Source organism: Orbicella franksi, chromosome 5, assembly GCF_964199315.1.
Source record: "Orbicella franksi chromosome 5, jaOrbFran1.1, whole genome shotgun sequence".
Classification (NCBI taxonomy): domain Eukaryota; kingdom Metazoa; phylum Cnidaria; class Anthozoa; order Scleractinia; family Merulinidae; genus Orbicella; species Orbicella franksi.
In genome coordinates this window covers 16,449,186-16,464,022 of record NC_138149.1, presented here as the reverse complement: position 1 = coordinate 16,464,022, position 14,837 = coordinate 16,449,186, and the positions used below count along the sequence as shown (strand labels likewise).

The 14,837-nt window shown below is 36.5% G+C and overlaps 3 protein-coding genes across 7 annotated transcripts in view; 1 reads left to right on the top strand and 2 right to left on the bottom strand.

Moving 5' to 3' along the window:
• LOC145486404 (diacylglycerol kinase beta-like) overlaps window positions 1-5,365 on the bottom strand; it is a 32,635-nt gene extending 27,270 nt beyond the window's left edge. For 2 of the 4 annotated variants that reach the window (XM_081465053.1, XM_081465054.1), the window contains exons 1-2: window positions 5,064-5,363; window positions 2,414-2,490 (exon numbers count right to left, since the gene is read on the bottom strand). In XM_081465053.1, the coding sequence (XP_081321179.1) occupies window positions 2,414-2,490; window positions 5,064-5,169 (183 nt within the window). In that variant the 5' untranslated portion in view covers window positions 5,170-5,363. Of the gene's footprint in view, window positions 1-2,413; window positions 2,491-5,063 lie in introns of all 4 variants that reach the window. The other 2 variants (XM_081465052.1, XM_081465055.1) reach the window with 2 other exon arrangements.
• Window positions 5,366-5,467: 102 nt separating this feature from the next.
• On the top strand, window positions 5,468-8,223 carry LOC145486412 (succinate dehydrogenase assembly factor 3, mitochondrial-like). The gene is made up of 2 exons (XM_081465068.1): window positions 5,468-5,626; window positions 7,251-8,223. The coding sequence occupies exons 1-2, from the start codon at window positions 5,468-5,470 to the stop codon at window positions 7,419-7,421; spliced, it is 330 nt and encodes a 109-aa protein (XP_081321194.1). The 3' UTR covers window positions 7,422-8,223.
• Window position 8,224: 1 nt separating this feature from the next.
• LOC145486407 (phosphatidylcholine transfer protein-like) lies at window positions 8,225-14,765 on the bottom strand. Of its 2 annotated transcripts, XM_081465062.1 has the most exons (7): window positions 14,482-14,765; window positions 13,135-13,303; window positions 12,790-12,907; window positions 11,759-11,838; window positions 10,735-10,906; window positions 9,428-9,495; window positions 8,225-8,843 (listed from the first exon to the last, which is right to left on the bottom strand). In XM_081465062.1, the coding sequence occupies exons 2-7, from the start codon at window positions 13,264-13,266 to the stop codon at window positions 8,763-8,765; spliced, it is 651 nt and encodes a 216-aa protein (XP_081321188.1). In that variant the 5' UTR covers window positions 13,267-13,303; window positions 14,482-14,765; the 3' UTR covers window positions 8,225-8,762. The 2 variants fall into 2 exon arrangements, with proteins under 2 accessions (XP_081321188.1, XP_081321189.1); XM_081465063.1 differs by lacking the exon at window positions 14,482-14,765 and having other exon boundaries at window positions 13,135-13,672.
• Between the last annotated feature and the right edge of the window lie 72 nt (window positions 14,766-14,837).

Below are 14,837 nucleotides of genomic sequence, written 5' to 3'. Positions count from 1 at the left end.
GTTTTCTGCTTGAATAAGCAAACGATATAAAACTTCATCTGAAAATTAAACACTGTATTGAAATGGACAGAAAAGTTCACCCTCAAATTGTTTGTCGTTTTGAATTTAATATGTGAACCGCAGAACGCGAATACTCAATGTGAAAATACTTTCACAAGTTTTAGGGCAATTACTAAGACAGATATTTTTTCTTGATGAAATCTTTGACAATTTAAAAATAAACCCAGGTTCGTTCTCACAAGTGAAATTTATTTACAACTGCGAGCCGCTTTTCATCACAGTTTTTTTTTATTTATAGAATCCCCCGTACTTGTGTTATCAAGTTTGCTGTAAAGTCAAGTATTTTCGTGTCCACTGAAACAAAATACGTTTCTCAAATACATCTGGATGTTTCTCAAATATATTGTGGATCCTGTCACCGTCAAGCTTTCCAAGCTTTTGCAATTCCTCTTCTTTTGGATGGCAAATGACCGCATTGCGTGCGTTGTCTCATGCTTCCAGGTAAAATTGTCACGTGCCAAAGTTCAGTCAAGTGGAACAAATTTCGTCTCGTCCCAAGCTCAACTGAATGCAATTCCTTGATCTCTGTTTACTGTGTAACATTTCATTTTATTCAGTCTCCATTTTTGTTGGTTAAAATCCCACAACAACTAGTTTTGCAAAGTAAATTCTTAATGCTCAGAACTAATTTCTTTTCGCTCTGGATGATAGTCCGCTCAAGCTCCTGACGCATAGGTCACGTTAATTTTGGTCGCCGAGCTGGCGACTTGCGTTCTAATTTAGTCGCCAGCTCCAAATTTCTAGTCACCATGGCAACTAAAATGGTCGCAACTTGGAGGGTTGATATATATATCTCACCGAATTCGCAGAAACATGCCTGCATTGACTCAAAGGCAGTCCCAGCAGCCAGAAGTCCTCTGACCACCCCCCTCGCTAGGAGATTGGCCCCTCACGCATGCATGTGGCATGGACCACTCCAGCAGGGTGGCATGTCAACACAGAAGCCTCAAACAAGGTCAAACAACTGAGTAAAATACCCAGAAACATAGTCAATATCAAGCTTATTTAACACTGAAAACTCAGCTAACTAGGTGGGGGTGTCAATACAAGACACCCTCTCCTCCCCCCTGCTTTTGACAGCTGGCCGCCAGCAAGCCACCAGCAGATAGGCCAGTCATTGGGCCATGTGTCCAGCCTGGCCTTGACGGAGCCCCCCCTGGGTTTAAAGTTGCTGGCTTAGCCTGCGAAAACCTAGCAGGCATGTTTGTGCGAATTTGCTCAGATATATATGTTTCTCCAAACTATAAAATACAGATCAGTATAATGCAAATAGTATTGGCAAAATCATGGATATTTATAATTAAGAGATTAATTCAGAGATACTATGCTTCAAGTTTAGAAGACAATTTTCACCACTACAGTGTACATGGTACTGCCTAACGCGAGTGTATTATGAGTCACCCCTCTTATTCTGATTTACAAAAATTCTGACGATGAGAAGGTCAAAATGTTTGTATACAAAACTCATGCAATCTGCAAGGCTGCTAAAAATGACTGTACTCTTTTTATAAGTAGTTATTATTAGTGAAACCACAACATGCTGGTCAAAGTTTGTGATCTAGTAATTACATTTCAAATGAAGCAGTGACTCACATTATCCTGGTGAACATCTAAAAGTGCTGTTCATTTACAATTTCCATGTGCTACGTGTCAGTGAAACTCACCATTGCTACCCTGGTAATTATTGAGAATACAACCTCACTTTGTTCCACTGTGTTAAAGCCATTTTCACTTTAGCGTCAAAACTCATTTGCATTTGCTACCGTTCTGCATTACAATGCTATGTGATTGGCTGGCACACTGTAAGAGACTCACACCACTTTGTAATCAAATCAGAAATAACACCAAAAGTCATTGTGAATTGATCACACACATTTTCTCTTGTTTCATATCAGCTACATGTATTTACTTAGAGTTTTGATTGGTTCAGTAATGAATTGATTGTCTGTGTTCTTTGTGACAGGCTAGAGTGATTACTTTGGTTTTGGTTTTGCTACCATTCTAAATTATATTAATTTTACTCTCTATAAAGAAAGTATGTCTGCTTTCCTTAATTTTGCAACACATTTTGTGCAGTTGTATTACACAGTAAAAAAATTCCTCACTAAATAAAAATAATTGACAGTTACCACACACATGTGCATGTTTTACAGGATTTTCTAACACATGAAATAAAGCTAACACCACACAAGAAGTGATATAAGAGAAACTCATAATCACATGAAAACATGCAGGGGTAGATATGAACATATGCAGTATGGTCCTTGTACAAATAAAATTGAAATAACTATTAATTTTATGGGGATTTAAAATGATAATTATTCAGACTCTGTGAACATCAATATGCACTTACTTTCTCTGGATTGTACTGTGGATAAACTCCATCACGGAACTGTTGAAGAACATCAGTCAATCGGCTAGTCTTGGCATCTGAGGATGAAAGATTGTTTAATTTACAAAAAGAAGAACTGTACTTCAGGGCACACAAAATAAAATAAACTTTAAAAAGAATACCACATGGAGATGTAATTTTAGATTGTATTCATTACACTTGAAAATTACTCTCAGCTCTGACAAGAAGGTCATATGTACACATGTAAATGTAAGCTGTGAGGGCTCACATGATTTTATCAGCCGCAAAACAGCCTTGACTTTAGCCATTTCTCTTTCATCATTATCAGCAGCATAGTATTCTGAAATGCTCATTTTTAAGACAAGGAAACCATACTCAGCCAGAGACTTCAATTTCAATGAATATTCACATTAATTGCTATCCTTTTACAACTAATAGCAATAAATAATGCTGCAGAATGTTTTTTTCACTCTGAATGAATTAAAATTTGACATTTGGACAGAATTTGACATGTCAAAAATGTTTTCAAGTAAAATAAACAAAATAATAGTAAAATAATATGTTATTATGTTCAAATACATATACATGTACAACCTTCTTTATAAAGGACTGAATGCCAAAGATTTCAGAGAAATTCTCTATATTTTAAGAAACAATCAACTTATGGAAATGCTGTCTTGTGGTAATTGCAAAGAGAAAGTCTAATTGTTGTTAAGGGGAAACAGAAAGCCTGATAGAGTTTTTAGGCTCCCTATTGGCTCCCACATTCTTTAAAGCAGTAGGGAATCATTAACACAGCCAACCAGAGCTACAGAGCTAAAACCTAAAATGATGACCCACATATTAAAATTCATCAATTAAGCACCTAACTGAGAATTCTAGATGAAGTAAGCTTACATCTTTTCAGAGTTGGTGAAATAAAGAAGTATACACAAATATACATAAAATGTTCATTTTTGTCGGCTTTACTGACACAAAGTTCATCTGTCATAAGCACATACTGACTAATGTATTGAGTTTTGCAAGCACAGTGTAGCTACAAACCAACTAGACAACAGTTTAATAAACAACTACAGGTAACTCGAAGGGTGTTGACTTGCATATCGAGGCTTGCTTAATGTCACAGTTGATATAAAATTTAACAGCAATATGAAGAGAAATTCCAAGAACTATCAACAACAATGATATATAAATTTAGGGATGGTTACCAAAAATTAATTGACAAAAAATTCTGACAATTTGTGACATTCTTTACCTTTCATATGGAGCAAAAAGAGATGGTATTTTGTTTGTCACTCCGTGTTTGTATGCCAAAAACTATAAATATTTTATGACAACACTTAGACATTTCTCAGTGTAATATTAAACATTGGAGGGTGTAACTGAAAAATTCCAAGAATACAATTGGAATGAAATAGAAAATGTGATAATATCACACCAAAAGCAAAACGAGGATTTCACCACGTTTTTAAGTTAAAAAGAGGAGAATTTTTCACGGCATGTCTTAGTTTAAATCACAACTGAATGTGACCTGTTATTTGCGACAAACGAAACGAAGATATATATAACACATTGATAGCACTCTAAACCACACCAATAAACCACAACTGAGCAGAGAAGGTTAAAAAATCAACTTGAATTTTTTTTCTTTTCTTCGTGAATATCTGAGCTTCAAATTAAAGCAAATCCTCTCAGAGCAACCGGTAATAATATTTGTCGCCATAAACTGTTCATTTAAATAGCGTCAGAAAGATCTTAATACGAAACCCAAAATGTGACAATTTAGAAACGTCGGTTAGGTCAGCAAAAACGGTTTACGAAAGTACTTTCTAACCAAGAAATTCCCGGTTTTGAACGACGAAATTTAAGTCATTTAAATTACCACACCGAGAAACGCTACGACGAAGTGAACATGCATCGCGAGAGCAACAAAAATGTACCGATGGAATCAATAAACATCCAAATTATATAGTCTTCCCTTAAAGGCTTTATACATGACACAAAAAGGTTTATTATAAACACAAGAAGCTGGCAAGAACTGAAAAACGCACTTACAAAACCACCCATCCAAATCTTCCCTTGTCTTTAAAATTACGAGCATCATTGTTTATACATGTAAAAATTAGACTAATAACACTAGCCGCCATATTATTACTACATGGACACGTAAAACCATAGGCTTAGTATAATACTAAGGTATTGAAATCCGGATTCGTTTTTCCTCATAAACAATATACAGTATATATGTGTGTTGCACGGTCTGTAATCAACTCGTTTTAGAGATATTAAAACAGCAATACAGAAGCACAATAATAATTTTTTTGTTAGCTTTGCCTGGTGCAAAGATATTAGCGTAAGTTGTGCTTATTACGATACGTGATATACTTCTTAAAAGTTAAACCGAATACATGTCATTTCAGTTTACAACATTTCAGCCATGTTAATATTTTATTGTGAAATAATCAGGGAACAGTATGGTTTCGTATGTTAACCTCCGAAAGTAGAAGTGGCATCGGAGCTTTGAATTCGGTGATGAGCTAGTATATCAAAAGGCGAAGCAGAGCTTGCTTATCACTAAACAACACCAAACATTAACTACACGCTCAAGTACTTGGTTAACCAAAGAAGAAGGTAAAATAAAATCTCTTACACTTAGTGTACTCCTGAAGCTGTTGAAACTCTTCTGGAGACAATCGGTTCCACACTCCCGTCGCATTCGGACTTGCAGATGTACTTGATTGACTGACAGTCGCCATTTTTACCTTAAACAATAACCTGCGGCCGACCGTCTTATTCTATTTGTGATCGGAAGACGTTGGACGAACATTCTGGGCGAGAAGGAACGCCAAACAGATCAAACCTGACTTCCCACAACGAGCTTCACCTGCACGCCATAATACACTATTAGTGTTGTAAATGTATTCAGATGTATGTCTTCTCTTCGTTTCATGTCTTGGCACTGTACGAAAGTAAACAACGGCGAGAGACTGGACGAGAGTATTGCGCCTGGCAGTATTTGTTTGTTCGTTTATCTTTTCCACTTGCTTATGCAATATGAATCCATCCCTGAGACTTTACCGGCGTATTCTCAAGCTACATAAGAACCTTCCTCTTATCCCCAAAGCTTTAGGAGACCAGTATTTAAGGGATGAATTTCGGAGACATAAAAATGCTACTCAAGAACAGATCACAGAGTTCATTCAAGAATGGAAAGTAGGTATATATATTCACTGTAGTAACTCAATCCCTATCTATCAAACAAATTTGTCGTGTATTAGCTAAAACGATAAGAATCATGGACAAATTTCAAGAAAGGCACGATGTCTGCCGTTACTTTAGTCATAGCAAAACGTGCAAACTAAATAAGAAACCAACTTGTTCAACCATTGATCTGTTTGGTAGACATACGTGTTATGTCACACATCTCACGCATAACAGACTAGTTTGCATGCAAGTGAATATAGGAAAGATCATATATTTGAACTGCAAAGAAGATATGAAGACATGATTGATCATCATAGTTATACACAACGTAAGCAGTTGTGAAATAAAAGCCTGAACAGGATTCGAACCCATGACCTCTACAATACCAGAGAGGTCATGGGTTCGAAGGCAAAGGATATTTAATCTTATAATCCATCAAATATTTTCGCTCGTGCAAGGTTGGTCTAAATGCGTCATGTGACCGAATATTCCCCAGCCAAAACTGGGGAATATCCGAGAATATTCCCCAATTTTCAAAACTGCGAGTGTTGCAAAAAAGACATTATCTGTTCCTCGAAGCTCACAGTTTTCCTTGAGATACATTCTCAAAAAACTGTTTGCTTCTTGGAACAGATAATGTCCGTGGACAAATATGCGAGCATATTTTCGCACCTAATGGAGGCTATTGTTTATATAACGCCCCAAACACTGTTTGGGCCTAGATTTGTTTTCAGGCTTTAATTTCACAACTGCTGAAGTTGTGTATAACTGCAATGATCAATCATGTCTTCAGACCAGTTTGCTGTTGCCCCACACTGGGTCTACTCCTAGCATTGATACAGCTGTTTTAACTTGATGTAACATCAGGGTGGGGGAGGGATTTCAGTGATAATGGCGCAAATTGCCTGATTATCAAACAGTTTTCATTTGAATTATACGTTTCCCTGACGTTAAGTCCAGCCTTGCTTGACACCTACATGTTGTGGGGTATTTTTTGGGGGCGGGGATGGAGGCAGGGGTGGGGTGTGGCTGTAAGGGTTGAGTTTTGTTATTGATGTTTGTTTTGTAAGCATAACGCCTATTGACCACTGCTGCCATTCCCAAGTGATGACAATATATTTATAAGGCAAGGGATAATCCTGTAGAAAACAAGTGAACAGATGTTGAGCAAGAGTGGTTGATGTCTGGAGAAAGCTGGCTGCCTCAAGACATGATACATTAAGCAAGATATTTTTACAATTTTCCATTGAAATGTAGCTCAATAAAGGTTGTGTTATGGAATAAATGGCTACTGGTAAGTCAGGTCTGGGTTGGCCATAACAAGAGAATATTTGACCCTCAGTTCTTTAACACAATCATTGCTGTTCTCATTCCTCATGCGAGATATTGTCACATCCGGCCCTCCCATTCAGTTAGTAAACTCATATTTATTCTGGAGTGTCAAACATCCAACATTTGACTACCAGTGCATGACATGTATATCCACTGCCTGCCCACCCTCCCTCCCCAATGATTTTTGTTAGCACTTTGTGTTACAGTGGTAATTTTTTAAGACCTTTTAGCTTGTCAATGAGGGAGAACTATTTGAAAGAAAGGTTCTAACATTAATTCTATTCTGGTCTTGTTTCTTCAGATGTATGCTGATTTGTTAGAGAGACAACAGGAAGAAGGGAAGGGTTTTGGAGGCCAATTATCAGAAGAACAGTTAACCAGTGTAAATGAGGAACAATTACGACAACTTTATGAACTGCATCATGAAATAACCACTCCGTCAGACAACTCAAATTCAACAGGAAGGAGCTAGCAACACATTTGTTCCTTACTAAACATGTTGGAGAGTCCACCCTTTTGTGTTACAGTTAAAGGTTATTTCATCAAGTTTGTCATAAGTGGTATGTCTTAATGCCTTCATGGCTTTATTCTTGTCCAGGAGTCTCAAGGTCCTTGACGCCAAAGGTTCAATGACATGAAAGAAAGGTGCAGTTAAATTTAGAATGCACTAGAACTAAATGTCAGTACTTGTCAAAGATTCAATAAAACAATTTTCAAAAGGACTAGAATCTGAAACACCAAATTTATTTTCTTGGCATACATTTTGTACTTATCATCTTCATAATTTACTAGCCACATAAATATTGATATTTACACCAACAGTAATTCTGTTATTACATTTGTAGTCCTGTCATGGAACAGGCAATCTCTTAACAGTGTTTCTACCTCAGCTGGCCCGCTCTTGCTTGGAATTATTGATGTGGACAATGAAAATCAGTTGATGACTTTGTCTTGTAAAATTATGCAAATAAGGCTGAAATAAGGCTCATGTAAATATGAATTACATGTATGATATCAAAAATAAAACACTTGCGGCAGATTGTAAACATTAGTTGACAATGTTTGTAAATACACTGTATCGTGAATTTCAGCATTCTCCTTGAGTCACATGCTCCCAAAGAGACTGTGTTTGTCTGGGGAGGAAGCTGTAATGCAGTTTCCTCATACTGTTGAAACAACCCTAAAGATTTCTAGTTATGTGAAGTCCGTATACAGTAGAACCCTGCCTTAAGGCCACCCATTAAATTATGCAGCCACCCCATTAATATTGCCACCTCATTAGTACAGCCACCTTATTCTGGCAGAAACAAAAGCTCAGTCAGTGATTTTCTTATTCAAATAACCCCATTAATACAGCCACCCTGTTAATACAGCCATATTTTTGTGGTCTGTTGGTGACCAGATTAACAGGGCTCCACTGTACTTTATTATAGAGAACACGTCTTCCACCCAGAAAGTCAAACAGAGCAATCAGAATATTAAAATAATTGTGTACCTGCATAATGTGTTGTAAATATTTATAATTTGGAATATTAGTTTGTGGAGTGTGATTGCCCAAGTACAGAGGTTAGTCCTGAAAAGAAATGTTGTTGATGTTTGCCAGTGAACGACGTTTCAGTCTCCTGAGCTTCAGAGGCAGGTTTTCCAGTAGCTAGTAGTGCCAGATACATGTACCAGCAACAATCCTTTTCAGGACCTTATTATTTACCTGGGTGATCACACCAGGCAAACCACTGATTCTTAGCACTGTGTTCAAACCATTAACTAAATTTTTAAAAATATTGTCTGTTCTTTAAAGCTTTTTACACTGTAGTTATGTCGTCTTTGATGATATATATTCTTCATAACCTAAACAGGCACTTCTCATTGAGTTCATGAATGATGGCACTCCAGTCTAAGAACAAAAAAAATGCACTTTGCCTTAAACACATGACATTGTACATATTACTTTTAAAACTGTTCATTTGAACTCTCACTGGAAAGTTAAAATGAACCAGAGCCTAGTTGTTCTATCCACTGGATAAATCACTACCTAGTGATTAGCGTAGTTTGTTTTACCAACACTTATTCTCTGGATGATGATTTATTTGCTAGCATTATTCATGCACCCTTCAAACAACTGGCGCCAGGTATTTAATAAAATTAAACATGTAGAAGGCTACTAAAGTTTTGTGATTAACCATTGTTTCCATTTTCAGATTAGACATTTTAGAATGTATTTCTAAAGGAAAGGAAGGACTCAGAATATAAGAAGACCATTTTTTCAAAGATAGTTTCTTGGTTGGATTTTTAGACCACTGACAATCTTGTCAGGAATTTTCAGCTAAAATGAAAATAATTTGTCAATCCTATCATGACTGTTCAGTACATGTTTGGTTTTTTTTTTTTTGACACGCTTATCTCCAGTTTCTTAAGCACAACAAGCACAACAACAGCAGTCAAAAATAAAATTTGCAGCATTATTTCATCAGTACAAACCTTTGCAGCCCAATTGATGAGCCATGTTGGTATAAGACCGCCTGGGTTATCAAAACAATGTATAAATGCTGAAATAAAAAAAGAGTGGAGTGAGAGTGTTGAAAGGAACATGATGGTTTTCAGCCTTTTCAGAAAGAGCAAGTGGCAAGCTAATTAACCTGTTTTCACTGACTACATGAACATTTCTAAACTCAAGCTCACAATCACAATTGAGTAAGAAAAGAACCATAAGGGCCACCATAACTCAAAACATTGGCCATCCACTATTAATGTTAATAGTACTGCCTTATGTTCAGACATGCACAGAGAGATTAAGTGAGTCAGTCAGTTAGTCTATCCGTCTCTCTGTCCCTCCCTCAATCTGTCCATCTGTCAGTCTGTCAGTCAGTCAGTCAGTCAATAGTGCTCTATCTGCTACATGTATCACTGTATCAAAGTTTGCAATAAGCCAATCAGAAGCCATGTGCACTGTCCTGATATCCCAAGATATCATGTCAGTGATCTGATATGGCCCTGAATTTATGGCTGAATGTTTTGGTACTGAGCGTACCTTTTAGTATGCTTCAGTAGCATATCAAGCTCATTTGGTCTTGCCATGGGTATTTTGGCTCAACTGAACCTTGCCAAAATATGAATCATGGCTTGACCAAACTTGGATCACACGTTGCAGAAGCATATACAAAAAAGCACAATAATTACGCATACTGGTAAATATCTCCAATACATTACTTTATAATACTTTTTATAATATAGATAGGACCCTGCATGTGCTCTGGTTGGTCAAAAACCCATGTTGTATCGGAGTATAAACATGCTTTATCATTTTTTGCCACATTACCTCTATATCATAAAGCAAATGGAGAAGCCTAAACCGTGTATTACACTGCAATAAAACACTCCGCACATTTGAGGATGCTCAAGAAATGTAGAAAACACTTGCCAGCAGCTTGTGTTTTCTACATTTCCTTTGTATTCTCAAATGCCCATTGTGTTTTATGACAGTGTAATACATGGCTTAGGCTTCTTTATTTGTTAAATAAAGTTTTGGTTTAAGGAATAAATGAAAAAAAGTTGACTTAATAAAAAGCCAATTTTGCTTAATTACATAATAACCACATTGGACCCTGATAGTTCAATTAGGATGAAGAATAGATAAGTGCAAACAAAACCAATTAGTTTTCCACTCGTTATAGTAAATTAGTAAATAAATAACTTATATGATAAACTTTATCCATCTTTCAAACAATCCCAGATGATAGAAGGTAAATTCAAAACATATTTACCCTATAGGGGTCAGAAGATCTTACCTTTTGTTCCTACTTTACCATCAGTCTGGATAATCAAACTTTGTTGATATTCTTTGACTCTAACTACCCCTGTTTTCACAGGAATCTTAGTGCCTGTATTGCTCTCAGCTAACACAACTACAGTCGGAATGCCATTTACCTCCAGTTCACGCAAAGCTCTTTTGTATATGTACTATATTTAGAGGAACATTCATTGTGATGTTGCATTAAGGAAAAATGCCAAGTGAACATTTTTATAACCAGTAGTGAGCATGAAATTCAACAAGAAAAAAATCATGGCATGTCTGATCTATCAATAATGAAATTGCAACACTTAATGATACACTAAATAAAAACATGCTCATTTCATATCAAGTATTAGTATAAATCCACTAGCGTTCTATCAGGAATAGTAAGTAAGTAATTAAGTAAGTAAGTAAGACTTTATTTTACGAGGGTAACATTTGACAGTATTTGAACTGATAACCTAATGGCCCTCAAAAGTTAAAATTTGAAAAAGAAAGAAATAGTAACAGTTGTAACAATATTAAAAATAATTAAAATAAAATAATTAGGCCTATATACATCGTAAAATATTCATAAAATGTGATTATTTACAAGTGTTTAAAAAAATTTACAGGAATAATTTGGAATGCCATTCTCTGATTGGCTACACTACTCACTATCTATTCTGTGATAGATAGTGATTAGCATAGCAGTGTGCCATTGTTAAGAAAATGGCGGCCGCTTCTTGGCTTTTTTGAAGTGTCTGTAAAGGGGACTTAAAGAAAGTTTTGAACATCTCTTCCAGCAGCACACCAGGTTAAAAGCTAACTTGTGTTTCCCACTGAGAAATCAATGAACAAGATTGAGTCACAAATTTTGCTGTCTCCACCACTGTCAATCATGTTAATAAATCTGACATGCCATGTGCCATGCTGGTAGAACTAATTTTCATGTGAACAAGTCATGTTATTAAATACTCTGGATGTTCACTCTCTGTACAAAGCTATGGATATTACAACATGGACTTCAGTAAGGATACATCTCTGTTTGACATAGGCCAAGGATAGTTTACATTCCAGTAAATACTTTGGACTCCTTCATCATCAAATTCATAAAGTTCTGAAAAATAGAAGAAAGAATATTAATTACAGTGTAAATGATAGAAATAGCATCAACTGAAAACTTGGGAAAAAATCTGCGTTCCAGATGGGATTTGAGCCTATGACCCTCCATGAACTGGCCGGATGCTCTAACTACTGCGCTACTGGAAACTCTCTGGTAAGCAAGCAGGGCTGTCATTAAGTTTTGAGTCACCTGTAGGTTCGTTCTCCACACCCATAGCAAACTTGTTACTTTGTTGTTGAATTCTATCAACAATTCACCCGTAGCATCAAGGGAAAATCAAGCATACTCAGCGGTAACAGGTGTTATGGGTTATGGCCCTTAATGACAGCCCCAAGCAAGGGTGAAATGTGGGTCTCTTGACTGGAACCACATCATGTGGTCACACAGCCAAACAATAACTGAACAGATACATATGACACATAACTTCTAACTGTATCATGCAGTCACACTAAGGCATATCAAAGATGTAATCAACCACCCTCCAAAGTGAGTAACATAAAGAATATTAAATGATAGCAATATATAGCATCAACTGAAAACTCACAAAAAAATCCAAGTTCCAAATGGTATTTGAACCCACGATCCTCCATAATCTAGCTGGATGCTCTAACTACCGAGCTACTGAAGATTCTATGGTGGGCATAGGTGAAATGTGGGTCTTTTGACTGGAACCGCATCCCTTGGATTCTTGAAATGATCGCCCCCAGGTGATCGCCCTCCCTCAGATTCTCATTTAAAATGAGGACATCGCATTGCATCTGGCTGCATCATGCAGTTTCACTAAGGCATGTCAAAGATGTAACCAACCTCCTTCCAAAGTGATATGTTGACTGAGTGTTGGTCAACATATTGGTTGATAGTGTCGACGGACATGACCTACAGCAAACATGATCCATTTTTCAAGGTATTAAGTCATGATGAGGGTTTACTTATTAATACACTCACCCTTAACATACTCGTCCCATTTCTTTCTGTATTCTAAGTCCATATAAACTTGCTTACACACATCAGGACCAACATCTTCCAGTGATCCCATTATTTTATACTCGTATAACCCTAAAGTCTACAGGCACATAAATGAAAATTACATGTTAGTGCTCAGTATGGAAAACAATGAATTGGTTTCTTGAATTTTGATGGTTTTCTTGTTCACTTTGTTTAAGGGAAATGTCAAGATACTTGGAAAAACTTACTGTCTCCCACGTGATTAGTCATTTTGTTATTATACATGAAGGAGAAAAGAGATATATATAGCATACCAGTAATATTAATGGTATGCCGTAAACTGACCTCTACGTATTTTCTATAGATTTTACACTCCACAGATTCCTTAACAGACTCTGTAAAGAACTCATATCCATCCAGCTTTATGTTGTCAATTTCTTGAGCAGCTTCTAAGAATTTTCTGTCCTCAAATCCCATTGATTTAATACTTTAATTGGTGTCTTTTGACAGCCACCTACAGTAGATAAAGGATCATTGATTCACACTGACAGTTTAGAAAATAATCACAGGTATCACAGACCACTTTCACATCTAAATTCAATAAGTTCAAATTCAGTTTTAAGCAATAGAGTACTTTTTCCATGTTTACACAACTTCATCTAAACATGAGGGGGTTTGGAGAATTCGAGACAGCAACACAAATCTGCGACACAGTCAAGAGTTTGCACAACTTTCAAGATTTCTCCTAACTCTCCAAGTGTTTACATGAGGCTATGTAACTGGGGAAAAAGTACCCTATTGCTTTTACAAACATTTCTCAAAAATGGGTGTGAATGTCACAACCATCTTTACATACTCTCATCTAAACACAACTATCAACCAGTGAGAGTGTGCGTTGTATCTCAGTTATTTTATAATAGCTGATCCGTAATATTTATATTCAGGATCATTATTTTGTATTTAAATGGTCCTAAACATCATTTCTTTTATGGGCACTTTTGCCAAAGATGGCTGTTTTTGTTCTAGGGGTTATTTATTTGTTGCCACCAACGTAAGAAATGTTCCAGGCTCAGTTGCAAGGATTAACAAGAAAAGCCGGAGTCAAATCAAGCCTAGATCGGCACACACATGCCCTGATTTCTTGAGACTAGACTAAGTAAGCTAACTAATTAACTGGCAGTGTATTAATTGCAAACAGGACTTTTTCAAGACAGATGTAAACATATTCAATATTACTAGTGGAAGCTAATTACTTCGTACAACACTGTTTCTTACTGGTGTGCTGTATGACGTTTTCAGACTGAAAAAATAAACTAGTTGTTTAAACCTCGTTCTTGAATAGTTCCTGTTCTTATGTTTTCAGTAAAATCAGCGATCCAAGTTGATTAGGTCAGTTATTTGACTTATTTTCAATGCAGTTAAGCAGGCTATTGTTCCTGCCAAGTTAAGCGTTCTTTCCTCAGGGACTATAAACTCTCAGGGGAAATATCGGTTGTAAAAGTTGCAAATGCAAATAATTCAATACGGAAGAAAGCAATAAATGAACTGATTGCCTAAACAGCATGTTTATGAATATATATATACAAAGGGCTGGGAATATTAATGGCCGCTAGATTTGAACCCTCATACAGTATAAAACCACTTCTAAATGGGCCTACACGCAATACAACAAATTTAAAATGTCAAACTTACCTGAAACAAACTAAAACTTTAGGCGGGCTGAAAAAAGAAAAAGAAACTTACAACGTGCGTGTAGTTCCTAATTCTCCACGTTCCCGCTTATTCGCCTTCCGGGGAATATTCCAGGGTCCTGTGTCACCTGTACTTCAATATCGCATAAGAAGAATTTATTTCGTAATCTTTTATAACATTCGCCTCCGTCAAAGCTTTCCCACTTGCATTGAAAGGGCAGGTGATGGATTATTTCAAATTTCAGTAAATTTGGACTCTATTAAAAAATCTTCACCACGTGCAAGTTTAAGACTCCACTTTTTTTGTATCAAGTTTCAACTAGTTTGATCGTTGTCGAGTTTCTCAACACATACTAT